The following is a 26,753-nucleotide window of genomic DNA, read 5'->3' as shown; positions in this document are numbered from 1 at the left end:
GCAGGCCATCACCGTCCTCCCCTGTGGCCGGGGGTCCCCAGGGGGACCGTGCCGGCTCGGCCTGCCGCCCAGAGACGCCGCAGACCGGCGGGGCTGAGTGCACCGCGGTTTCCGTCCGCGGCGGCTTCTTCCCTCGGCGAGCGTGAGCGAGGGCGGCGGGGCCAGGAGGCCAGCCCGGCTCAACACCTGGAGCGGCGCCGCTCCCGCACAGGCCTCGGTAGCGCGGCGAGAGCCCGCCGGCCGTTACGGAGCGCCGGGGCGGCGGCTCGCGTCAGGCCCACGCCGGCGAGCGACCCTGCGCCGCCGCGCTGCCCCGAGGCCCCGCCCACCCCGCCCCCGCCTGCGGGCCCGAGGGGCGGGGCCGGGGCGGGGCGGCGCCTGCGCCCTCGCGGCCCGGCCTTCGCGGGGGGAACTAGCGCTCTCGCGAGGGTCGAGAGCGGGTGGCGTAGGCGGCCGTCCTGGTTGGCTGGAGGAGCTGAGCAGTCGGGGAGCGGAGACGGCGCCGGGAGGCCTCGGAGCGCCTTTCGCTTTCCTCTCCCTTTCCCTCAGCCCTCCGCCTCCTCCGGAGTCGGCCCGCCCTCCCTGACCTCCGTGACCCCGCTGGCCCCGCCCACCCCGTCGACGTGATTCCCGCCGTGAGGTAAACGCCGGTGGAGAGCGGAGCCCCGCGGAAGAGGACGGCGAGGGGCGAGCGACGCGGCGGGGCCGGCTCGGGTCGGTGGCGGAGCCGCCGCGCGTGAGAGCTTCGGGCGGGTCTCGCTCCCCGGCCGCCCCGGACGCCGCCGCCGCGCAGGCCCAGGCCGCTGCCCCGCGCCCGCCCGTGGCCGCGGCGGGTGACGCAGCCGGAACATGTCGTCCGCGGCCGAGCCTCCGCCGCCCCCGCCTCCCGAGAGCGCGCCTTCCAAGCCCGCGGCCGCGGGCGCCGGCGGGAGCGGCAGCGGCAACAAAGGCGGCCCCGAGGGCGGCGCGGCGCCGGCGGCCCCGAGCGCGGCGGGCGCGGGCCCCGCGGAGGGCGAGATGGAGGTGAGCGCGGCGGGCGCGGGGCAGCGGCGGGCGCGGGGCAGCGGCGGGCGCGGGGCAGCGGCGGGCGCGGGCCCCGGCGTCGCCTTCCTTCCCCCCCGCCCGGCCGGCTGCCGCGGGACGCGCTCCCGAACACATGTTCCCGATTACCGCGGCCGGAGCCCGCCCGCCCCCACGCTCCCCCGGAGCCCGCCCGGCGCCCCCGGGCCGAGGGCTTAGTTTGCACTAAACTTCGGGGAAGGGCGAGGCGAGGCCCCCTCCGGACGGGGGCTCCCGGGCGAGCGCGACCTTCCCCCGCGTCGCGGCCGGGGCTTGAGCCTCCGCTGCCGCGTCCCGCTGCTGGCGGGGGCGGCATCTGCCTGCTCTGGGCAGAAACAATGGCGAAGAGCCGGAGGGCCGGGTGCGCAGCGGGGATGAGCGGGGCGCAGCTGCCCGAGGGCGGGGAGGGCGGCCCCTCCCGGGCCCTGCTCCGCCGGGAGGGGAGCGAGCGTGACAGCCGCGGCACCTGTCCTGCATCCCCGTCTAATGAATGGGAGCGCCGCGGCGGGGCCGGGCCCCCAGCCATTCATTCGCGGTGGAGCCACCTTCTGGGTCTCGAGTGGGCCAGATGATGACAATACCGGAGGGGGGGGAGGCTGGAGAGGAGGGGGGCTGCCAGGCAGGTCTTCTTGGATGTGCTCCCAGGCTCTGAGTTGCCTGAGAACAAAGTTATTGCTTCCAATTTTTTATTCTTCGCTTTGGACTTGTTTTGAAGTACTCTGTAGTTGCAGTCCGGAGATTTCTGTGAGTTTCAATTCTCAGATGGGAAGAAATGAACCTTAGTGCAGAATTTACACTACATGGAAACGATAGTGCGGCCTGCATCACTTTTATTGGCGCGGCTTGGGTGAACTGACATGTTTGTTAGTCTTTGAAATAACTTTTAGTGGGGAGTGCAGGCGTTAGTATACCATTTGAAGTGAATGCAGTTTCGATTTGCATGCCCCCTTTTAAGGCTTTAAGTGGCCTTGAATTTCGGGGATTCTTAACTTGCGTTCTTAGATTTCTGCTCCATGATATAAAGGAGTCTGGACAGCAGTGACACTGAAGGAAATTATGTATAAATGTACAGTTCTCTACAGAGAGATGCACTCAGCTTACCTGAGCTTTGCAGGTTCTACTTGTGGTTGTAACTTGGAGTCACACATTTTCCCTGTAGGTTGTATTTCTGTTAGGTGTCCTGAAGTTGAGAATTTTTAAACCGAAATGAAATACTTTTATTTTTGAGTTGCTTTTTTTTTTCCCCAGTTAAAATGAAATTTAACTATAAGCATGAATTAAAACACCTGCGGTATGAAAGAAGTGGTATTTTCAGTAATTAGATGAGAAAACTGAGTCTTAGTATAGGAATATCAATTTTTATTTTTCTCTCTTATGCTTCACGCATTTTCTTTCTGATTGTGTCATAGTTTTTGTTTGTTTGGTTGTTTGAGACCGGGTTTCTCTGTGTAGCCTAGCCTTAGATGTCCTGGAACTTGCTCTATAGACCTGGCTGTCCTCCATCTCAAAGATCCACCCGCCTCTGCCTCCCAGTGCTGGAACTAAGGGCTTGTGTCACCATGCCCACCTATTTTATTTCAAGACAATTATCTTCAGTCTGCTTTTCATTGTCTTAACTGAATTTAGAATCAGAATTAGGTTTGAGCTGAGTGTGGTTGCCTAATTTATCTGATGACCTTAGATATGTTTTGGAAAAAAGGACATTGAATTATAGAAGAAGTAGTATCTGCAGTTGGGAAACACATTATTTTTGTAGGGTGAACTTTTTCTTGAATGTGTACTGGCAGGAATTTTGTAAGTTAGACTTGGAGGTTTTGTCACTTGGCTTGTGGCATTTGAATGTCAGAATGAATGCATTTCTAAGAATGACATATTTATTACTACCTAGCACCAGACTAAGGCTGTTCAATTTAAGGATCTTTATGGACAATGTGGAAATAACTAGTGGAAATCTGTGACCAATGCTGCCTTCCATATATAAAATAGCACAGTAGATAGATGGGGAATTTTATAATAAAAAAGGAACTTTGTTCACATTCATGTGACCTAGTTTGTCTTAAAAGATAAAGACTTGCCATTTGGCTTGTATAGAAAGTAATTTTGCTTTAGGCTGTTACTGATAATATTTTTATTATGGAAGCAGTTATACAGTTTATAATTGGGAAAAGTGATTACCCCATAATATTTTATTTTATCTCCATCAGGTGTCATGTCAGGTTATGTGGTAGCCATTAAATTCCTGGGGAGTTTGGAGCAAGAGTATACTATTTAGAATGCTTTATTATTATTGTTATTGTTATTATTATGCATAAAGATATCAATGTATGGCAGTGAATTGACAGTCTTTAAACAGTTTGATGATTTTTTTCCTCCCCTACCAGGAAGTATTTGATGATGCATCACCTGGGAAGCAAAAAGAAATCCAAGAACCAGATCCTACATATGAAGAAAAAATGGTATGTTCTAGACATGTGAATAGTATATAATGAACTTTCTTCTTAAGGTGATTAAATCTACTAAACAGCTGTGTTTAGTGTTTTAATAAATGCTGTATTTACTTAAAAGCATTCAAAATATGTCAGCAAAACAGCTGCAGTTGTTTTTGCAAGTCACAGAGTGGTAGTCAGTTAACAGAACAATTAGCTTTGCCTAAGATGCATCAGAGACAACTGAAGATACAACAAAAACAACCCCCCCCAAAAAAAAAAAACCCAAACCCATATGTAACTAATTCGTGCTGTCTACCAACAAGAACCTGCTTAAACTTCCATGCAGATGTACAACCCCAGACTGTACCAGGCAAGGTTAGTGGCTATTGAAAATACCACCAGGACAGGGTTATAGAGTGTGTTCACGCTACCAAAAAAGACACTGTACTGTTTAAATATGACACAGCCTCACATTTCAATTTTTTTTTTTTTTTGTGAAAGGGGTAAGTTATGTACAGGGGGTTAAATGCTTTATAGAAAAGGAAAATAAACTACACTAGAACCAACTTACTCATCTTTATCTTTGTCTTTCCTTATCCTCTTCATTCTCATCTTCTTCTTGTTTCTTTTTCTTGGTCTGTTCAGCCTTGACTACCCTCTTTTTGGCTGAATTGGGTTTTCCTTTAGACTGTAAACTTATTAAATGATAGTGCACTTGAAATTTAGTTTTGGAAATAGCACTTCATTTAAGCATTACTGTAAGCACAATGTAGAGTATATTTTGTCGTGCTCTTTTGCAATCAGTCATTCCTGCCCTTAGCGCATTACCACTTCCCATCTTTAAATCGTTAGTTAGCACTTCATATATTCATATGTATTAAAACCTATATTTGTCACTTGGCAAAGTGCTTTTGAGAGTTACCCATGTTTCCTGTTTCAGTAGTATGTTCACTTTGATTCTTGAGTTCATCACACAGACATGTTGAAATTGATTTTTACTTTGCTAAAATATCTCTTAAATTTTGCAGCAAACTGACCGAGCAAATAGATTTGAATATTTATTAAAGCAGACAGAGCTGTTTGCACATTTCATTCAGCCTGCTGCCCAGAAGACTCCAACGTCACCGTTGAAGATGAAACCAGGGCGCCCACGGGTGAAAAAGGATGAAAAACAGAATTTGCTTTCAGTTGGCGAGTGAGTAGTAGTTTATATTTGATAATTTAAACCAAACTTGCTTTTAAATTCTATTTTTTAAGGTTTTAAATTTATTTTCTGTGGCTTCACAGGTATGGCCATCAGTGTCTAAGTATCTAAAATAGATACTTTGACTTATTTTTATAACATATGCTTTATGAATTGTAACAGCTATGTTGTACATGGAATTAAGATGTTAGGCCATACCTTAGAGAACTTAAAAATGGAAAAGTTAAGCATGTGACTCACCATTACATAGAAGTAGATGGTCCAGGCTTGAATTTGGATTTGATTTATTATGTTCTTGCCTTCCAAAAAACATAGGTGCCTTGAGGATATATATTTTTTTGTTTTGTTACTGGAGATTGAACCTAGAGCCTCATGCTTGGTGGATAAGCATCCTACCACTGACTTGTAAAATCTACCCATGTTTTCACTTTTTAAGATTTTGAGGGAGGGTTCACTGAGTTGCCAGAGTTGGCTTTGAACTTCTTCTATAGCTCAGACAGGCCTTATGGACTTCTTAAGGTTTTTCTCTCATTTAGAATTGCAAGTCCTTATCACCAGCCTTATTTATAAGAGTATTTGAAATCTGAGCTGGTGTGTAGAATATTTTGATCTGTTTCATAGCTGTTTGTTTAAAATGTTTGCTTACATACTTAGTTTGCTTCTTATATGTTGAAGCATCACATATGCCATGCCTTTGTTGCTTTTTGATAATTCCTTGTACATACATGCTAAATATACAAATAGGTCAAGATTTTTGTATTAGCATATTAATATACTTAACGTAGTCTCTGCTGTAGTTCCTGTCATGGTAAATGAAATATGAAAATAATAATATGTGAGATTATGTATTTATCAATGTGAAAATTGCTAAGTGATTAGTTGAAATAGGAAAGTATGGTATTCATTTGGAGGGAGTAAACATAATTGCTTAGTGTTATTTGGAATATTCTGTTGTTCCAGTGTATATTATTATTAATTATGCATATCCAAAGTGCTGTTTTAACCTTTTTTTTTTTTTTAACATCCTGACTAGTTTATCCTCCCTCCTCTCCTCCCAGTCTCTCCCCACCATTCCTCCCCAGTCCACTCTTCCTTTTCTCCTCAGAAAAGGGCAGGTCTCCAATGGATATCAATCAACCATAGCATATCAAAATTTGTAAGACTGCACCACCCTTCACAAGAGCTGGATGAGGCAACCCAATAGGAGGAAAGGGTCTGTAATGCTGACAAAAGAGTCAGAGACAGCCCTGCTCCCACTGTTAGGAATCTCACAAGGAGGCCAAGCTACACAACTGTAACGTGTAGGGGTCTAGGTCAGCCTCATTCAGGCTCCCTAGTTGTCAGTCCAGTCTCTTTGAGCCCCTATGAACCCTGGTTGTTGATTCTGTGGTGTGTGTGTGTGGTGTCTTGACTCCTTTGGCTCCTGCAGTACTTTGTTCCCCTCTTCTGCACGATTCCCAAGCTCTGCCTAATTAATGTCTGGCTGTTGGTCTCACCATCTGTTTCCATCAGTAGCTGGGTGAAGCCTCTCTGGTGACAATTGGGCTAGGTCTCTGGGCTTTCTAGCCTTTGGGTCCTGGCCTTCTAGGCAGTGTCAGGGGCCTCCTTCTCATGGCATGGGTCTCAAGCTGGACCAGTCATTGGTTGGCCACTTTTTCACAATTTCTGCGCTACCTCTACTCCATCTTGTAGGCAGATTGTAGGTTGAAGATTTTGTGGCTGGGTTGGTGTTACAGTCCTCCCACTGAAAGTCTTGCCTGTAATAGGAGATGGCCAGTTCAGGCTCTGTATCCCCTATTGCTAGGAGTCACCCTCATAAATTCCTGGGAGTTTCCATTGCTTTAGTTTTGTAGCTCATCCCAGAGATGGCCCCTACCCCTGCATCCAGTTGTCTCTCCAGTACTCTCCCTTGTTCTTTCCTTTACCTCATCCCTCCTGTTCATCTTCCATCCTGTTTATCTTCCCTCCCCCCCATCTACCCGCAATGGGTGTTACTATTTCCCTAATCACAGGGAGATTATGTGAGCCTTGGTACTTAGAGACAACTTTGTACTTCAGATGTATTTAAATTATTCCAGACACGAGATCTTATTAGCTACTTAAATATATCTGTCATAGGAAATTGTTATAATAAGCATTATTGTAGGATAATGTGATATGAAAAAAAAAGCTCTTTTAGTTTGTAATTCTATAAGAAAGCTGGTCCACAGGAAATACATAATAAGCTACTAAGTTTTGTTTCTTTATTAAAAAGTGTTTTGGAAAATAGGATTGAGATTTCTCTCTCCTCTGAGATAGTCCTGTGAGGATCAAACCCCAGGCCTTGGGGTACACTAGGCAAACACTCTGCCACAGACACATATATTTCTAGTTTCTCATTTTGGATATGGGTGGGTTTGTGTATTACTAGAGACAGTGTCTCAATGCATAGCCTGGCCTCAAATTAAGTCTTTGTCTCTGTTCCTGGAAGGTTGAAATCATAGGCACAGCTAGCTAAGACATGTTTATCTGTGCCTCCTTGGGGCTGGGATTGCAAGCTCGGGCTGCATCTGGCTTTTATTTTAGTGGGTGGATAGGTTCGAACTCCTGTCTTCATGCTTATAAGGCAAGCACTTTGCTGACTGAACTGTTTCTCCAGTCCCCAAAATAAACTCTGAGAATTGATCTAATGAATTCCTTAGTTACTATTACTAAACCTCTTAAGTCCTTATTTCTTAGCTTTCAGTTTCTGGTTTTCCTTTTTTTTTTTTTTGGTTTTTCAAGACAAGTTTCTCTGTGTAGCCCAGGCTGTCCCGGAACTCACTCTGTAGACCAGGCTAGCCTCAAACTCACTGAGATCTGTCTGCCTCTGCCTCCCAAGTGCTGGGATTACAGACATAGTCACTGTGCCTGGCTCATAGTTTCTGGTTTTCAAGACAAGGTTTCTCTGTGTAGACAGGCTGGCCCCAAACTCGGAGATCTGCCTGCCTCTTAATGTATTTTAATTTTATTTATAGTTTTAATTAACCATGTAAACCTTTTAGGTTTAAATATACTGTAAGTTCTACTGCTCACTGTTTAGGCTTACTCCTTCCTTCCTTCCTTCCTTCCTTCCTTCTTTCCTTCCTTCTTTCTTTCTTTCTTTCTTTCTTTCTCTCTCTCTCGTTCTCTTTTTTGTGGTAAATGGGTTCTAACCCAGGACTTGTACTCATGCTGACAAGTGTTCTACCACTGAGCTACATCTGTAGCCTTGGGTTAACTTAAATACCTATTAAGATTATTGTGATACCATCATTTGGCTACTGTGTTGAAATAAAACTTATATAAGTTTTTGTTTTCATTTTGACAGTTACCGACACCGTAGAACAGAACAAGAGGAGGATGAAGAGTTATTAACAGAAAGCTCCAAAGCAACCAATGTTTGTACTCGATTTGAAGATTCTCCATCGTGTATGTTAAATTTATTAAATCGTTTGATTTTTCAAAGGAGCCTACTTTGAGACATCCCTTGCTTGATGTTTGAATTTGCTTTTTCTATAATTTATAAAGGAAAATTTTAGTAATATTGGATAGTTACTGCCTGTGAATAAGTTTTAAGGTTGTTTTTGATCTGAGATGTTAATATGTTGGCTAGGGTTATAGCTATAGAGTTCTTTTTTTTTTTTTTTTTTATTTTTTTTTAGCTATAGAGTTCTTATAGCATGTGTAAAGCTCTTGCTTTGATCCCTAGAACTGAGAGACAATAGCATATACTATATTTCAGAAGTATATGAAAATGCCATTCCGCTTATTATGGTTATAAGATACATGTAAAATGGAATGATTTTTGCTACATATTTTTCCCAAATAAGAAAACTACTTTGTAAAAGAGGGGGAGAAATTATGAAAGTTTTTACTTTTTTTTGCTGACTTTTTATATAAACTTACTATTTTTGTGAAATTAGTGCTTTCCCATAAGAAAACAGCTTAGTTTTACTTATACATAATCTTGATCACTGATAGGCCTAGAGTCTTCTGTAATCCTCACTGAAGCCCAGCTCTCCTTCAACCCCTGTATGAGATGAGTAGTTACTGTGAATAACTAATACAATGTTAATTGCACTCTTCCTTAGTTAGAAATGTTAAGTAGTTTGTTTACTCACACTTTAACTTTTTAACATACTCTTTCATTTTTTTTCCCTTGTCTTTCAAAGCACCCAGTTTCTGTTTCTTTTCAAATCAAGCTAGAAGTTAGAACTGTATGTTTGACAAGGTGGAAAGGAAATTCAGATTACATTTTTCTCACATTTCTTCATTGTAGCTAGTGTACCCAGTCCTGATTATCCTTAAGCAGTGATTTTTCCAGGGAAGTAAAACAAGTAATGTATAAATACTGAAGGACTTGGGTCCTTAAATAAGGTCTATCAGAAAAAGAACTTAAGAAATAGAAAGGGTGGCCTTGGAGAAGGAATTTCCTGTTTTTTTTTTTTTTTAAGATTTATTTATTTATTATGTATATAGTGTTCTGTCTGCTTGTACACCTCCATGCCAGAAGAGGGCACCAGATCTCATTATAGTTGGTTGTAAGTCACCATGTGGTTGCTGGGAAGTGAACTCAGGACCTCTGGAAGAGCAGCTAGTGCTCTTAACCTCTGAGCCACCTCTCCAGCCCCTCCTGTGTTGTTTTTTTTTGTTTGTTTTTTTGTTTGTTTTTTTTTACTATCAATAGGGAAAAAGGAAAATCTTCAGAGAATCACTATCTGATCTTTAAGAGGGATGAAAACACTTGGTTTAAAAAATGTGCTAACAGCCAGGTACAGTGACGCCTGCCTGTAATCTTGCACTGAGGGAAACAGAGACAGGCGGATCTCTATGAGTTTGAGGACAGCCAGGGCTACACAGAGAAACCCTGAGGGGGTGGAAAGTGCTAACATTAAAGAGAGGTAAAGAGGCCAGAGATACTCTGAAGACCATTGGATTGAGTGATGTGGATGAGGACTCTGATGCCAGCAGTTAAAGTTCCTGTACTTCATTATCAGTTATTTGTATCCAACTGCCCCAGTCCCAGCTCAGATTTCATTAGCTACTTTTAATGACTTTAACCTTGCAGAAACTCCATAATGCATGTATTTTTAGAAAAGACACCTATAGGTTCCAGTTAAACCTCTTGAGTATCAGACAAAGGATATCTGTCCTGTCATATATATATATATATATATATATATATATATATATATATGACATATATATATAAACATATTTTGTTTTTAAAATGAGCATTGTGTTTATTGTTGTTTGTAGATGTAAAATGGGGTAAACTGAGAGATTATCAGGTCCGAGGATTGAATTGGCTCATCTCTCTTTACGAGAATGGCATCAATGGTATCCTTGCAGATGAAATGGTATGTATTTGGTTATTTTGAAGCTTGAAGATTTTTAAAAATTATTGTTATGTGTAACAATGTTCTGTCTGTATGTACACCTGCATGTATGCCATAAGAGGGCACCAAATCTCATAGATGGTTGTGTGCCACCATGTGTTTGCTAGGAATTGAACTCAGGACCTCTGTAAGAGCAGATAGTGCTCTTAACCTCTGGGCCACCTCTCCAGCTCCAAGCTTGAAGATTTTTGTTGTTCTAACTTAAGATAGTTTAACATTAAATTTGTAGCAATTAAAAGAGAACAGTAGTTTTGCTGGTTTTTACTGTTTTTTTTCTCACAGTGCTGTAAGCACCTTGCTTTAATTGTATACGTGACATCTTCACATGTGAAGAATTACTGTCACTGCAAGTAGAGTGCATTTTAAAATAATACATTTGAGAACTTTTCTGTTTGTTTTTGTAGTGAAGTAATTTGGCCAAAAAGCTAACACAGTTCAGTGTCACAAAATACTCTATCTTCTGTTCACTATTTACTAGTTGTGTAGTGAAGGTTTAATCCTTATCAGTGTAGCATTTGAACAGTTGTTGAGGAAAGTATGGCATGAAAAGAGAAGTCTTTCACTTCTGCCTCTGGTAGGTTACTTTGGGATTATCACATTTTCTGAGCCTTGCAGTGCTAATGTTGATGCCTTCTTTATAGATGTATGTGACCTAACTCAGTAAACTCACATACACATTAAGGTTGTGTCATGCTGTCTCAAACAGCATTTTTAAACATATTCCTGTGTATGATGAGGGCTGTAAGTATGGAATAATGTTTTTAATTGCCTAATATTCAATTATGAATTTTTTCAGGGTTTGGGAAAGACACTTCAAACAATTTCTCTCCTTGGATACATGAAACACTATAGAAATATTCCTGGTCCTCATATGGTTTTGGTTCCCAAGTCTACATTGCACAACTGGATGAGTGAATTTAAGAGATGGGTACCGACACTTAGATCCGTTTGCTTGATAGGAGATAAAGAGCAAAGAGTAAGTTTTTATACCACTATACTTTGATAGTCAAAGAATTTAAATTTAGGCTTAAGAAAAATAGCTGGAGAAGGAATTAAAAGGTCAGGGTTTTCACAAATTGTTAGTAATTTGTAACTATAATACTGTCTTTGTAGATACTCAAAAAAAAATCTTACTGAGAAGGCTTTAAAGACTATAGGAATGTATATGAGTTTCTTAACTTTATTTTCTTAACTTTATTTAGTCATTGTATAAAGTCAAAGATTGTTTAATTGGAAGTAAAGCTTGTGTTTTATTTTTAGTTTTTTGTTTGTTTGTTTGTTTTTTTGGATATGTTACATCATTAGAAATTTGAGGGGCCAAATTTCCAGATTAGGATACAATGATAATAGTTATAGAATAGTAATTGTTAAATCTGAAGTGAGTCAGTTTAATAATTTGGTGAGCTATTGTACAAATATGAGTTAAATTACTGATTTCTTAGCCACATCTTTATGGGATGAAATCATGGAAATAATAACATTGTTAAGAATAATGAACTTAGATTTGGAAGTTGGAGATAAATGGATTGCATTCATTGATTATATGATTATGTTAAATGACTTCACCCTTATTTAGTAGAGGTTAATTTTTTTATATTCTAGTTATGGATGTTTTGCTTACATGCCTGGTTTTCACGGAGTCCAGAGAAGGGAGTCACATCCTGGGACTTGAGTTCCACGGATGGTTGTTAGCTGCCATGTGGATGATGAGACTTGAACCTAGTTCTTCTATAAGAATAGCAAATGCTCTTAACCACTGAGCCATCTCTCCAGCAGTGGTTGAGAATTTTTTTTTCCACCCTGAATAGATAGATATGTGGGTTATTTTAAGTTACCAAGTTGCTTTTTGTTTGGGGGACTCAAGTACTTCTCTGCTTTTTACTTCATATCTTTATCTCTAAAATAAGAGTAACAGCAATGTGTTAATACAGCTACACATCAAAGGAATGAAACTTTCAGCTTTGTTTTGTTTTGTTTTTCCTTAGGCTCTATTTTCTAAGAATTTCAAGACCTAGTAGAATTGTAGAAAGATATTTTAAACAGGCTACCGACTCTTCTGATTCACTTCAGCTTTTTGAAATTAAGTTAAAACTGATATTAAAGTGATTAATGAAGTAATTTTAGTGGTAGTATAGCTAGCTTTAAATGCATATTTAATAATAGTTATTCTGTTTAATAGTCTCATTTCTTTTTTGTATTCAATTCCTTGTTAGTGAATTTAATATTTAGTTGAATTGAATGATGTGATTTGTTGTTGTTACTTTACAGGCTGCATTTGTGAGGGATGTTTTATTACCAGGAGAGTGGGATGTGTGCGTCACATCTTATGAAATGCTTATTAAAGAGAAGTCTGTGTTTAAGAAATTTAACTGGAGATACTTAGTTATAGATGAAGCTCACAGGATAAAAAATGAAAAATCTAAGGTAACTTAACACTTACTATGAACTTTTTTTTTAAATCTGAGGGTTTGACACTTATTCAGAATGTTCTGATAATGGTCTTTGGTCCTTCTAGTTGTCAGAAATAGTGAGGGAATTCAAGACTACAAATCGACTGTTGCTGACTGGGACGCCTCTTCAGAACAACTTGCATGAGCTCTGGTCACTTCTGAATTTTTTGTTACCTGATGTGTTTAATTCAGCTGATGTAAGCTTCTCTTTTTATGGTTTATTGTGTTTTATATTTTCTTAATATAAATTATTCATTTATTGATATTTTAATAATAGTGCTGTTTGATATGGTTATTTTTTATACTTATGTAACTAGCCTGTTACTAACCTACTAAATTGAGTATGTATCCTGAGAATTCACTTTGAGCCTTGGCTTTTAATCTCATTTCCCATCAGTTTCTACATTTGGAATGGTTTATTCTTTTTCTTATTCCTGTTTGACAATCAGGGATGTTTAATTTTGCCTCAAGGTTTCTATGCTAAAATGCTTGTTTTTAAGCATTTTCAAGTATTTTTATATATCTCACACTTTGTGAGGTTTTTTGTTGTTGTTTTGTGTTTTGAGACAGGGTTTCTCAGTAGCTCTGGTTGTCCTAAAACTCACTTTGTACATCAGGCTGACCTTGAATTCAGAGATCTGCCTCTGCCTCCTAAAGTGCTGGTATTAAAGGCATGCACCACCACCGCCCAGCTAAGGGTGATTTTAGAAAGAACGTAAATTTGTGTGGAAAAAGCACATTCAAATTTGAAAGTTTTAATTCTTTTAAATATTTTGATGTTTTAGAGATAGTTTCAAGATTTGTTTTTCTTGTTAGCTAAAACTTATTTAAAGCTTTCTGTTAAAGCTCTCAGTTATAACACTGATTATGTTTACTTAACAGCAAATTTATAATAGGTACTTTCAAGGTACTTGCTAAGGAGATTGTTCTTACTCTGATCTTACTTAAATAGTAACAAAATGTTTTTAATCTCAGTTTCACTTAAGTTAATTAATGAGATGGACATTTCTCTGGAAACCTTGAGTTGTGTATTCTAATTACTTCTGTAAAGTAGCTTTCAGACTCTTTATTGAGAGTCTGTGTATTTGTGGAACAATGCTTAGGGAGTAATATGACTCAGCTGCTTGTCCTGGAGCTAGTGGTCAACATGACACTTGGAGAACAAGGACATAGACTAAATGTTCTTCTGTGGCTTTCAACTCAAGTACTATTTTAATTTTAGAAATAATTTTTACACTGATGTTATAGGGCATGTGTTTAATTTTATCTTTGACCTTAGGATGTTTTTTGTTTGTTGATCTAGGACTTTGATTCCTGGTTTGATACAAATAATTGCCTAGGGGATCAAAAGCTAGTTGAGAGGCTTCATATGGTAAGTATGGTTAAAACATACTTTTTTTTTTTTTTTTTTGAGACAGGGTTTCTTTGTGTAGTCTGGGCTGTCCTGGACTCACTTAGTAGATCATGCTGACCTCCTACTCAAAGAGCTGTATCTTCCTGCCTCTACCTCCCTGAGTGCTGGTATTACAGGCGTACGTCACCATGCCCAGCTTAGAACATACTTTTAATGGGAAAGTATTTTAATTATTTTACTGTTAACAGAGGTATGGTATAGAATTATATTTGTTTGAATTTAAAATCCACTGTTGAAATGACATTAGGGAGATGATATGTGATGGTTTTAGTATAGAACCTAGCATGTACTTTTAATGTAATGAAGAAGAAAGTAATCTCCTAGTTACAAAAGGAACAGTGAAAAGGATAAAACAGTACTTGATGACAGAATAGATAACTTCTTAAAGCTTAGTTTTACTTAAATTCCATAATAGGAGCAGTTGATACATCTGTCTTTAATATAGTGAGTGTACATAAAGTTGGTAGATAGATAAGGATACTCTTGTTTACAGGATCAAGCAAAACATTGTAACCATGCTCTAGAAGTTCTTTCATGACCTAATACTAAGGCTTTTCAACATCTTTTAACACTTTGGCTTGGGTAATATGAAGGGGGTAAAAGGGGGAGGAGAGAAGGTTGTACTGTGTTCTCTGTGTGTGTTTCTCTCTCACTGTATCCATCCATCCATCTGTCCACCAATAGTCTTTTTAACAACATCCCTAATACTTTTTCCTTGATGCTATTTGTGACAATAAAAACGTCTATATAAACATGGTAAAATTTCCCTGGGAGATAAAATCATGCGATGTTTTCCAGTCCCAACATCCAGTCTTTTCAGAGTACTCCAGCTTTAATTGTTCTTTTGCATAAATATGCTGAAAACATTTGACTAATATCACTTACTTTTGTTTGTTGTTTTTACTATATCTCAAATAGTTTTGAAACAAGGAATCTCTTCTTCCCAGTTTTCTTTTATGTAGCCTAAGACTCAGATATATCTACCACCTTCTTTGTTGACCATCTAGGCTAAGGCTGGCCTGCGTACTTTGAATATTTATTTATTCCAGTTTTAGTCCTTTGAGCATTCTGACATTGTAGGACTTTCTACAGGGGGCTGAAATTTGTTTTCCTTGATTGATTGTAAGCAGAAAAGGCTGAAAACGTGTTTACTTACGTGGCACGGTACCTGGCTTCAGTAGATACTTTTCTTTTATCTTCTCTTTCTCCTCTTCTCTTCCCCTTTTCTGCCCTTTCCCTCTTCTGTTTTGTTAGGACATGATTTTGCACCCCTGCCTGGCCTTGAACTAGGTAATCCTCTTGCCAAAGCCTCGCAAGTGCTAAGATTTATAGGTATGATGTCTTATGCCAGGGTGATCCTTTTTTTCCTATATAAATTATACTTATAAACACTTATGTATTGAGTTTTTGTGGGGTTGTTTGTCTGAAAGTAGTGATAGTCTCCTAGGAACTTTTAAATCAGGTCGCAGTCAAGCATTTAAGTACTGTTTAGATTTTTCTTATTCAAAGGAATGAAAGTCTTGAAAGGTTAAGGTGTTGATAAAATCTTCATGATGAAAAGTGAAGCAGAAGAATTTGACTCTCTTCTGTCTTTCCCTCATGCCCGTTACTCAGTGGCTCTCCTTTGAAAGCCATGTAGGCCCATGAGGGTAGAGGAGACTAAACAGCAGGGTCAAGGGTTTCAGTATCGTTAATTTTTCTCAGAATTCTTTGAAATGCTTATCAACTCACGGCTGAAGAGAAATGGCATTCTCTACTTTGTCCTCCTGCCCTTCCGTTCTGGAATTTCCACTAAGTGTCTGTGGCTCTGTGATGAAAAGGACATAGAGGAATCCGTCTTAGAGGCTGATAACATGGATCAGCATTATAGAAAGGTGCTTGTTTTAGAAGCCTAGTGACCCAAGTTAAATCCCAAGTGAAAGGAGAGAACTGAACATGGTTTTCTGGTTTCCACATCTGTGCCATAGCAGGTATATCATGTAAATATATATATATATATATATATATATATATATATATATATATATACACACACACAATAGTAATTTTTTTTTAAAAAGCTCAGCCTGGTATTCTTAGGAACGATTTATTAGCTACGTAGTGCCACAAAATCACTCCTTAAACAGTCTACAAAATTCTATCTTAATAGTTTGCATTTAAATAATATCAGCGTTTTGGGGTGGTCTGGTGGTTTCTTGGCTGACTTTCCTGGGTTTATCAAGCTGCATTTGGCTGGATAATTCTAGAAGAGAGCCAAGTAGAACTGAAGGTCTTCTTACTTGTCTTGGCAGTAGCTGGTGTTTGCTGTAAAAGCAGACACGAGTTGCTGACAGTTTTCTCACCCATTTTAAATTTGTAATGTAATATAGTCAGTGTTTGTATAAGTCAGTAGAACTAGTACAAAGAATGTATAAAAATAAATTTTAGTTTTAGTGTTATATTAAAAGTTACATTTTATAAAAATAACTGCTTTTTGAAACCTAGATACCAAGTCACAAAAACTGAAACAGAATGGTAATATATAGAAATAATGTTATATGAAATTAAAAATAATAGGTGAAACTGATCTGTGTTGTTTAAAAAATAAGAATATTGCGTACTGTTAGGAAAGAACTGGGAGGGACTGAGCATTTGTAGTGTGTCTGATTACGTGGATATGTGGATATGTTAAACTTGCCAACACAACTGAATTTTTTTTTATAGTTGTCCCATTGAATCCTTTTGTAATTGGTAATTATTTAAAAGCTAGACATACAGCGCTTAATTTGGGCTAGCCATTTCTTAAGCAGTGTTGAACAGTATGTGTGCAAGTAACTAATTTTTAAGCTAGCATGAATTAGCAATGTTGAAAATAGTTTTAAAATACACCTTTGTTCTCAGCACTCTGGGAGGCAGAGGTCGGTGGGTCTCTTTGAGTTTGAGGCTAGCCATGTCTGCAAAGTGAGTTGAGGGCAGCCAGGGCTACTTAGAGAAACCCTGTCTCGAGAAAACAAAAAAGCCACCATTGTATTCTAGTATTTAATGAGACTATAACAAATAATATAAATACTGGCATATAGAGTAAGTAATGAAATCATTACCCTTCAGGAATGCAATAGTGATAAATGATGTATTTTGAACAGGGCAATCTTAAAAATTACTTGGTATTCAAATTTTTTCATGTATTTGGTACATAATTTTAAGAATTTTGCATTATCTTCTCTGCCCTTTTTAAGGTTTTACGTCCATTTCTCCTTCGTCGAATTAAAGCTGATGTTGAAAAAAGTTTGCCTCCAAAGAAAGAAGTAAAAATCTATGTGGGTCTTAGCAAAATGCAAAGGGAATGGTATGTATTCTTAGATGATTCTTCTAGATTTTCATTTTACAGTGTCTTTTATATTCATAATTTGTGTCTTTGGAATTTCTGTTTACTGGAATAAGCTTAACCTGTTAATGCAGTGACTATTAAGAAGTAGTTGGCAGGAGGCAAGTCAGCACACCAAACTGGCTTGTAGTATGGTTTTTGCTGCCCAGGGTTATTCTGGTGGTGGGTATACCTTCTGTCTGTTTATTTTGGACAAGTGATAAAAACTAGAGGTTTAATTTAGTTATCTTAATATTGAGCAATATACTTTTAATTTCACCCAAAGTTCACTTAAAACTGAGTAGTAATTTCTATATTTAAAAAGTACAATATTTTGCTGGCCAGACATGAGAGCTAATGGACAGAATTAAGGAGGATGAAACAAAGCAAAAATGTTGGCTCAGGATGTAGCTCATTTGTTAGAGTGTTTATCTAAACACGAAGTCCTGGATTCAGTAATCACTGCCACATAACCTAGGCATGGTGATAGACACCTTTAATCACAGCACTGGAAGGGCAGAGGTAGGATAGCAGAGGTACAAAGTTATCTGTGGCTGGGTATCACTTTGAGACTAACCTGCGATACCATTTTAAATATGCATACACACAAATACATGCATATGTGCCCGCATATATACATGTAGACTTATGTGTGTGCAAAACTTTTAAAAAAAACTTTTTGTATTTTTATTTACCTTTGTTGCATGAATATTTTCCTTGCATATATATCTAATTTGCCATGTGAGTGCCAGGTCCTGTGGAGATCAGAAGAGGGCATCAGATCCTCTGAAACAGCAATCACAGGCCGCTGTGAGCCACTGAGAGGGGGCTGGGAATTGAACCTGGATCCTTTTCAAGAGCAGCCAGTGTGCTTAACCTTTAAACTATCTTTATATATGTAAAACTTAATGTTTTTAATTCATAAAGCTATATGTATTTTTTCTATGTTCTCAGGACCTTAGAAAGACTATTAAAAGGTAGCAGATACTAGGTTTACCCTGTATTGCTATAAAATATACAATTAGGGTATGACTGGATGTCAGCGGTGAACTGGAGTTATTAAACGTGTGAAGCTCTTAGTCAGAATTGCAATGGAAGTCTGCTCTGAATGGCACTTCAGACATTGCTTTAGGTCCATTCAAATTACTTTGTTCAGAAAATTAGGTTTGACTAAGACTTTAATCTTTAGGCGTAGATTACTCCCTGCTACCAGACAGTTTTAAACTTTTAGTTTTTTGAGACAGGGTTTCTCTGAATAGTCCTGGCTGTCCTGGAATTCACTCTGTAGACCAGGCTGGCCTTGAACTCACAGAAATACGCCTGTCTTTGCCTCCCAGGTGCTGGCTGGAATTAAAGTTGTGTGCCACCACCACCTGGCTAGTTTTTACACTTTTAGTATGTGACTTCTTAGGGTTTGACTTTAGCCTATAGTTATAGTTGACAAACATATTTCTGCCTCTGTATTTATAAATAAATATGTTGAAGTCATACCATGTCCATTTAGTCTCGTCGTCATGCCTTAGCTCTCAGGATTCTTCCTCCTTTTCTAGTTGTTAATTCTCTTACTCCAGTGCTGCACTAGCTACCCAGTATGTGGCACAGGGAAGTGTCCTTTAGTGATGGGGTGACCTCTGCATTAGTAGGCTTTTTTTTTTTTTTTTTTTTGGCTTTTCAAGATAGGGTTTCTCTTTGTAGCCTTGGTTGTCCTGGAATTTGCTCTGTAGACCAGGTTGGCCTCCAACTCACAGAGATCTGCCTGCCTCTGCCTTCCGAGTGCTGGGATTAAAGATGTGTGCCGCCGCCACCACCTGGCCCTAAGTGAATACTTTCATAGGGCATAGTTGTACATGCAGTCTATTGACTGAAGTATTTTATGGTTTATGACTGTAATTGAGTAAGATGAGTAATTTTTGTGTAGAAAAAATAATGCATACTAAAATTATGTTCAATATTAATGTATGTTCTTTTTAATTTCAGTTACACAAAAGCGTATCACATTACTTTATTTCTGTTCGGGTGCACTGTTTTGAACATTTAAATTAATGTTCTTAAGGTCCAAGGATATAAATGTGAATATTAAAATACTATAGGCAATCAAAAAATGCAAAGTTACAGATGATGAGTAATTATACCGTGGGAATTGATGGTGCTCCTGGTGCATGATATGTAGCATAATGACCCATCGTTTAATGATGGGATGTAATCTGTGTACCAATTTGTGAAGCAAATTTCAGACAATGGTTTATTTAAATTATTCTTTATTTTGTGATTGGGGTGGGTAAGGGGATTAAGTATGCAGTGTGTCAGGCATTAAACAATTTCTTTTTTAATAGGTATACTCGGATATTAATGAAGGATATAGACATATTAAACTCAGCAGGGAAGATGGACAAAATGAGGTTATTGAACATTTTGATGCAGTTGAGGAAATGCTGCAATCATCCATACCTCTTTGATGGAGCTGAACCCGGTCCACCTTACACAACAGATATGCATCTAGTTACCAACAGTGGCAAAATGGTGGTTTTGGACAAGCTGCTCCCTAAATTAAAAGAACAAGGTATCTGTGTTACTGGTATTAAGTTGAAAAGTAACAAAAACTTGGAAATTTGTTTTCTTTCTTTCTTTCTTTCTTTCTTTGTTGTAGTTTTTCTGTTTGTTTTTTTGTTTGTTTTGTTTTTCAAGGCAGGGTTTGCCTCTGTCTCCAAAGTGCTAAGATTGAAGGCATGTGCCACCACCACCTGGCTTATGTATGATTGTTGAAGGAGAGATGGCTGTACCAGTAGATGGACCTAGATAATGACAGCCAAAAACACCATTGCAGTTGTTAGTGAATTGACTACTTTTATTTTACTTTTTTGTAATTTTTTTTTTTTTGTAGAAATAGTTGAGTAATTAAAGAATTCATTTGGTAGGTAGAGGTGACAGGAACTTGTGGTCTCTTAAATGTTAATTAAAGTTACATTGTACTCTGTAAGGAGATGGAGACCAGATCATCCCCACACATTTGGGTGCAGGAATGTGTGCATCAGGTCGTCAGCCTTGCTCTTGAGTCAGGCTCTTACCATATCAGTTATTTTCAAAACAGCTCCATGGTCATAGGCAGGTATTCCTATAGCTGTCTGTGAAGAAAACAGAATAATCCAAATTGCAGACAGTTGAAGGACTTCTGATATAAAGGAGGACAGTCTGTGGTCTAGTATAGTGTTAAAATGGGTCGTTAGAATAACATTACGGGTTTAGCGTTAGAGTTTAGGGGACCATGTTTAAAGAAATTGAGCAGTGGAATACTACTTTTAAAGATAAAAGGTATTAGACTGATGATTCATTGTCCTAAACCAGACACTTGACCTTCGTGTACTGTACACATGTCATTCTTTATCACTCCATGGTGGAAGATAGGCAGAAAATGACTGACCCTGGCTATTTGCTGATGTCATTTTTATCCTTTTAACCAAATAAATAATTTGGAACTGATGGGTAATTTGTTAGTCCTACTTTTGTTTAGCCTTAAGTTTTTAACTAAAAATTTCTGTAATTGAAATCTCTGATAATGGGCTATTTATCTTCTTCAGGTTCAAGAGTACTAATCTTTAGTCAGATGACACGGGTGTTAGACATTTTGGAAGATTATTGCATGTGGAGAAATTATGAGTACTGCAGGTTGGATGGGCAGACACCCCATGATGAGAGACAAGTAAGTAAAGAAGGATGGGGAGTTAAAAAGTCAGGTAAACGTTTTATTTTTCATATTCTGTTAGCATGTACCAATTTAATATGATTGCATTGTATTAGAATGTTTCATTATTTTAAAAATAAATATATATATTTTTCTTTTAAGTCTGTTTTATTTTATCTTGCTTGCATGTCTGTCTGTGCTTTGTATGTGCCTGGTGCCCAAGGAGGCCAGAAGTGGGTATTGGAGCCCTGGGGCCTGGAGTTACAGATGGTTGTGAGCTGCCCCATGGGTGTTGGGTATGGAACCAGGGTGGCTGGAAGAGCAGCTAGTGCTCTTAACTACAAAGCCATCACTTCAGGCAAGGACTTACATAGCTAGGCTGGTCTGAAAGTCACTGTGTAGTCGAGTGTGGTCTTGAACTGCTGATCTTTCTGCCTCTTCCTGAGTGTTGGGATTGATTATAGATATGCATGATCATGCCCTAGAGAAAATCATTTTCTAAGCCAGTCACGATGGTTGTAAACCTGTAGTCTGACCTGCTGGCAACTGCAGAACAAGCAGGTGCTTGGGCCAGTGTGGGCAATATAAAAAATATCCCTCCAGTGCTCCTTGTGGTGGAGTGTGCCTTTAAATCCAGCACTCAGGAGGCAGACGGAGATCAGCATAGTGAGCTTTAGGCTAGCTGGGCTACACAGTGAGATTATGTCTTAAGAAAAAAATCCCATCCCACAAGTATGACAGAAATGTCTAACACTTGTTATTTTATTTCCACAGGACTCCATCAATGCATACAATGAACCAAATAGCACAAAGTTTGTTTTTATGCTAAGCACACGTGCTGGTGGCCTGGGCATCAATCTTGCAACTGCTGATGTAGTAATTTTATATGATTCAGATTGGAATCCTCAAGTTGATCTTCAGGCTATGGTAAGAGATTTCAAGTAAATACTTTGTGTGCTTGGTAGATGTCTTAGGAAGGGTAAACATCCTAATTTAACCTGGTAGAATTTTCTTTTCTTTTTTTTTTTTTTTAGAATTTTCTTTTTCTTTTTTTTCCCCCTTTTGTTTTGTTTTTTGAGACAGGGTTTCTCTTTGTAGCCTTGGCTGACCTGGACTTCCTTTGTAGACCATGTTGGCCACGACTCTCACAGAGATTGACCTGCCTCCCAAAGTGCTGGGATTAAAGGCATGCAGCACCATGCCAAGCTGTAAAACCTTCTTTTAAAAAATTTAGTTATGTAGAAAGTGTGTCAACACATCTCTGCCTGGCGCATAAGTGGAGGCCAAAGCGCAACTCGGGAGTCTGTTCTCTTTCCCCTATCTGGTTTTCAGGGATTGAACTCGGGTCATCGGGCTTGAGCAGCAAGTTTCTTTACCAAAGTCATTATTTTCTCAGTCCACAATTTTCTTTCTTTTTATAAATATATTTTAAACTATTCTTTGATAATACCTTACATGTATATATTTTATTTTGGTCATATACATCTCCCATTCCCCCTGCCTGCTCTTCTTGGCCTCATCCTAATACATTTCTCCCTTCTTAACTTCATGTCTTTTTTTTTTTTTTAAATAACCCGGTGATCCCAGTTATTGCACTTATTATGGGGCCATCTTCTGGAGCAAGGCCAACCTACCAGTGGCTACACCCAGAGAAAAAGATTCTTCCTTCCCCGACTAGCAATTATTTGCCAGTAGTTTCTTGGCTAGGGATAGGGATGTCAACAACTGGAATTTTGACGGGCTTGATGCTAGCCAGGTAGCTACAAGTGCTATAGGTCAGTGCCTGTAGTGGACATGTTATGTGTAGGTGATAGCATTCCTCTTCATAGATTTCTTCACCCACCTTTTTCTCTCACTTCTTTTTGATGTTCTTGGGAAGAAGCCTTGAATGGGGTAGGGGCTGATGAAGCTATCTTATTTAAAGTTAAGCACCCACTGTCACTTACAGAATTTTTATTTGTTTTGACCTAAGAGGTCAGTGAAGGTGAATGAGAGGGTCAGTAGATGAGTATAGTTGTGCTTTAAGAGAAAAGGGAAATGAATTTGTGAGTTAGTTCATTTGCCGCTTGGGGCACCTAAAATTCCCATTTTGAGTATCTGATCAAATGAAGTTGATTCTAAGGCCAAGAAAATTCGTGATCCATAGACTCCTGTGGAATGTACAGATTCTGACTGTTGACTTAGAATGTTGGGTGTTTGTTTGTAAGTGAAACTTTGAAGTATCTGCACTGCTCACTTTTGTCTAATATCATTTGTGAAGGACTTTTTTCATGTTTTTTTTTCTAATTGATAATTAAGATTTTATTAATTTTATGAAGGAAAATATTTTGAAATTAAGTGCAAGTAAAAGAAATGATTGACAAACTGAAATTACAGTCTTGCCTGTTAGCTAGTGTCATTGTGTTAACTTATGTGGTTGGCCTTGTCTGTTAACCACCTGTGATTTCCTTTAGTCTTAGGAAGCTTTCCTTGTATTTAATTTGATTAACTGAGAATTGAAGAAAAATTTATATAATAGGACTCCATATTATAGGTGTTATATTTTATATTTAGTATTTAAATTTTGCTTCTAGTGTACATGTATTTCTGTATTGTTTCACTTTTTTAACTATGTTCAAAATGACATAAAATTTAATTCTGCTAGGACCGAGCACATAGAATTGGACAAACAAAGACTGTCCGAGTGTTTCGCTTTATAACTGATAACACTGTAGAAGAAAGAATAGTGGAACGTGCTGAGATGAAGCTAAGACTGGATTCGATAGTCATTCAACAAGGTAAGGCCTGGAGCTTTAGATAATTCCTTAAGAAGAATTGGCAGCAACGTGTTTCTTTTCTGATGCTTTCTGAGGAAAGGTTTTAAGGACCTTGAATCCAGCTAAACCGCCAAGAAAGAAGGCTTATATTTTAGATATTTTAACTTTTAATTTTGTTATTAAGGCAATGAATTTTGAACTTAGGTAAGTTGATTTTCATATTTACTAGCTAGCAGTTTTCTTCGACCTAAGCCTCATATGTCACTCAAGTGGAAATAAAAGCAATACTTAAAATTGTTTTTGTTTTGTTTCAAGACAGGGTTTCTCTATGTAGCCCCAGCTGTCCTGGAACTCTCTTTGTAGATAAGCTTGGCCTCGAACTTACAGATATCCACCTGCCTCTGCTTCCTGAGTGCTGGGATTAAAGGCATGAGTCACCATGCCTAGCCTAGTACTTAAGATTTTTAAGAATTAATGAGCATAATATATAAAATATATGACATTCAACATAGCATATATTAAATTGAGATGTGGTGAAGATTTATAAACACTGGGGAATACTGAGGAATTGAAAGACAAAAATTATTTGCTTTTTTCTTATTTGGAACTATTTACTAAGTGACTGTCAGATACCTGGCACTATTCTTGCTGTTGAGATTAAAGCAACAAGTGGACCAAGAGTTAATATTTTCAAGGAACTTACAGTTTAGTAGGTGGGAGACTTAACTAGACCCACAGGTCTAGAGAGGGGTGGGACTTTATTTGGCTCAATTGAAAGAAATTTCAAGTTCTTGTATCAGATCAGCTTTAAGAAAGACATACTTGGCCTATATTTGTGAAAACACAAATCAAGATTGGCTAAATTCCTACCAGTTAAATGTCTTATTTTATTAATGTTGAATTCTTTTCTGTCTGTAATGAAACTATCTTTTCAAAAGCTTTTGAGTTTATCATATCTGTATATATTTGTTTGTTGAAGTGGCCTCACTGTGTAGCCTTGGCTGGTCTAGAGTTTGCTAAGCAGGTTAAGCTGGCCTTGGACTGGGGTTTGCCTGCATCTGCCTTTTCAGTGTTGCGATTAAAGACGCCTGTTTTTATGTAAACTCTAGACATGGTGAAGACTTGTTTACACACGTTAACGTTTGTCAAATTTCCTCTCAGCTTTGATTTTCTTTTTTGCCTTTGTTTGTTTCTGAGACAGGGTCTCATTATGTGGCTCTCTGCCTGTCCTGGAATTCATTATCTACAGGCTGGCCTTTAACGTAACCCAGAGATATACCAGCCTCTGCCTCCTGAGAGTGCGGGGACCAAAGGCGTGTGTCACTGCGTTCAGCAGCTTGATTTGTCAAATATCTCAAATACTATATTCTTCAAAGAGCGATTTATTAAACCACTATATAGTAGATAACATTATGTAATATGTAAGCTTTAGAAATATTTTAAAAACTTACCTGGTTGGAAAATGTGACATTAAATTTATTGTAATAGTGAGTTTGATAATTTGTAAATTAATAGTAAAGAGAAATGGGTAACATTTGTAATATTTAAATTTTTAACTTTACAGTGAAATAAAGTCTAATTAATTTAATACAACACAATCTTTTTTTCAGGGAGACTTGTAGATCAGAACCTGAACAAAATTGGGAAAGATGAGATGCTTCAAATGATTCGACACGGCGCCACACATGTATTTGCTTCAAAAGAAAGTGAAATCACTGATGAGGATATTGATGGTATTTTGGAAAGAGGTGCAAAGAAGGTGAGATGCATAGTAAATGATAATGTTTGTAACAAATAGTTTATGAATAAACTGACAACATGTCTGTTCTCCATAATCATACATGACTGCATGATTAAGGAGAAGTCTTTTTGTTGTTGCTTTGTTTTTTAGTTTTTGTTTTTTTTGTTGTTGTTGTTTTTTGTTTTTTTGTTTTTTGTTTTTTGTTTTTGTTGTTGTTGTTGAATGTTGTTTTGCTTTGTTTTTCTGGATTAGTCCAGAGCAGAAAAAGAACATGTTCAAAGGAGCATACATGGCCAGGGCTGGGAAAGCAGCAGAGAGTAGGAAAGTATAGTAAAAATCTCATGAACAAAGGTGAAATAGTGAAAATAGTTTGGCTATGAGAAGGATGAGTAGCTGGAAGGAGGGACGCCCTTCAAGAGCTTAGATGGAGTTTAGGAAGGAGAGGAGGTGAGGGGCTGAAATGTGTAACTGGTGCTTGTGATACTGAGGGAGCCTGAAGGCCAGCATGGGCTTTGATATGCTGATAGTACCAATGATAGGCTGTCAGGTAAGGGGAAAGGGCTCCTTTTGGTAACGACTGGCTTGACAAGTTCCTGAGGAATGTTGGTTTTCATCTACCTGCCAGAAACCCTACTATAGTCCAGGTTGATCTCATGTCTGGATATTTGGACAATTGGAGTTTGAAAAATCGGAGTTTCCTCTGGACCTGACAGTGTAGATCAAAACTATTTGAGAAAATATTTCCTTTGTGGATTACCATCTTTTTTTTTTTTTCCCGATAAAAATCAAGCTTTTGTATATTGTTAAAGTCTAATTTTCTAAAATTTACTTCATTATGTATATTGGTATTTGTCTTTGCATCATGAGTGCCTACTGCTCAAGAAGGCTAGAAGAGGGTTTCCCTGGATTCCTCTGGAACCAGAGTTAAATGAGGTTGTACTGAACCAGGTTGTCTGGAAGAGCAACAAATACTCTTTAACTGCTGATCTGTCTTTCTAGTTTCTGAAAATCCAATCTGTTTTGACTACAGGTTTTAAGATTATTTTGCTTTCAGTAAGATTTTTTTTTTTTTTCTATGTAGACTGCAGAAATGAATGAAAAGCTCTCCAAGATGGGTGAAAGCTCACTTAGAAACTTTACTATGGATACAGAATCCAGTGTTTATAACTTCGAAGGAGAAGACTACAGAGAAAAACAAAAGGTATTTATTTCACAATGAAGTTTTAATGACAACTTGGAATCTTATGTTAGATATTATTTTACAGCCTAGGTTTTTCAT

The 26,753-nt window shown here is 38.9% G+C and overlaps 1 protein-coding gene across 1 annotated transcript in view; it reads left to right on the top strand.

Annotated features, from left to right (window-relative positions):
* The first annotated feature begins 455 nt into the window (after window positions 1-455).
* Window positions 456-26,753, top strand: part of Smarca5 (SWI/SNF related, matrix associated, actin dependent regulator of chromatin, subfamily a, member 5) — a 35,370-nt gene continuing 9,072 nt past the window's right edge. Inside the window, exons 1-16 of the mRNA XM_021648612.2 lie at window positions 456-1,023; window positions 3,441-3,515; window positions 4,517-4,683; window positions 8,021-8,121; window positions 9,952-10,052; window positions 10,888-11,067; window positions 12,360-12,515; window positions 12,607-12,738; window positions 13,845-13,913; window positions 17,171-17,280; window positions 19,632-19,858; window positions 20,874-20,995; window positions 21,752-21,904; window positions 23,622-23,754; window positions 25,344-25,492; window positions 26,556-26,675. Coding sequence (XP_021504287.1) covers window positions 850-1,023; window positions 3,441-3,515; window positions 4,517-4,683; window positions 8,021-8,121; window positions 9,952-10,052; window positions 10,888-11,067; window positions 12,360-12,515; window positions 12,607-12,738; window positions 13,845-13,913; window positions 17,171-17,280; window positions 19,632-19,858; window positions 20,874-20,995; window positions 21,752-21,904; window positions 23,622-23,754; window positions 25,344-25,492; window positions 26,556-26,675 — 2,169 coding nt within the window. The 5' untranslated portion in view covers window positions 456-849. The remainder of the gene's footprint in view (window positions 1,024-3,440; window positions 3,516-4,516; window positions 4,684-8,020; window positions 8,122-9,951; window positions 10,053-10,887; window positions 11,068-12,359; window positions 12,516-12,606; window positions 12,739-13,844; window positions 13,914-17,170; window positions 17,281-19,631; window positions 19,859-20,873; window positions 20,996-21,751; window positions 21,905-23,621; window positions 23,755-25,343; window positions 25,493-26,555; window positions 26,676-26,753) is intronic.

This window comes from Meriones unguiculatus, chromosome 10 (assembly GCF_030254825.1).
Source record: "Meriones unguiculatus strain TT.TT164.6M chromosome 10, Bangor_MerUng_6.1, whole genome shotgun sequence".
In the NCBI taxonomy this organism is placed as follows: domain Eukaryota; kingdom Metazoa; phylum Chordata; class Mammalia; order Rodentia; family Muridae; genus Meriones; species Meriones unguiculatus.
Note: the sequence above shows the minus strand (reverse complement) of the source record. Positions and strands in the feature narration are given on the sequence as shown.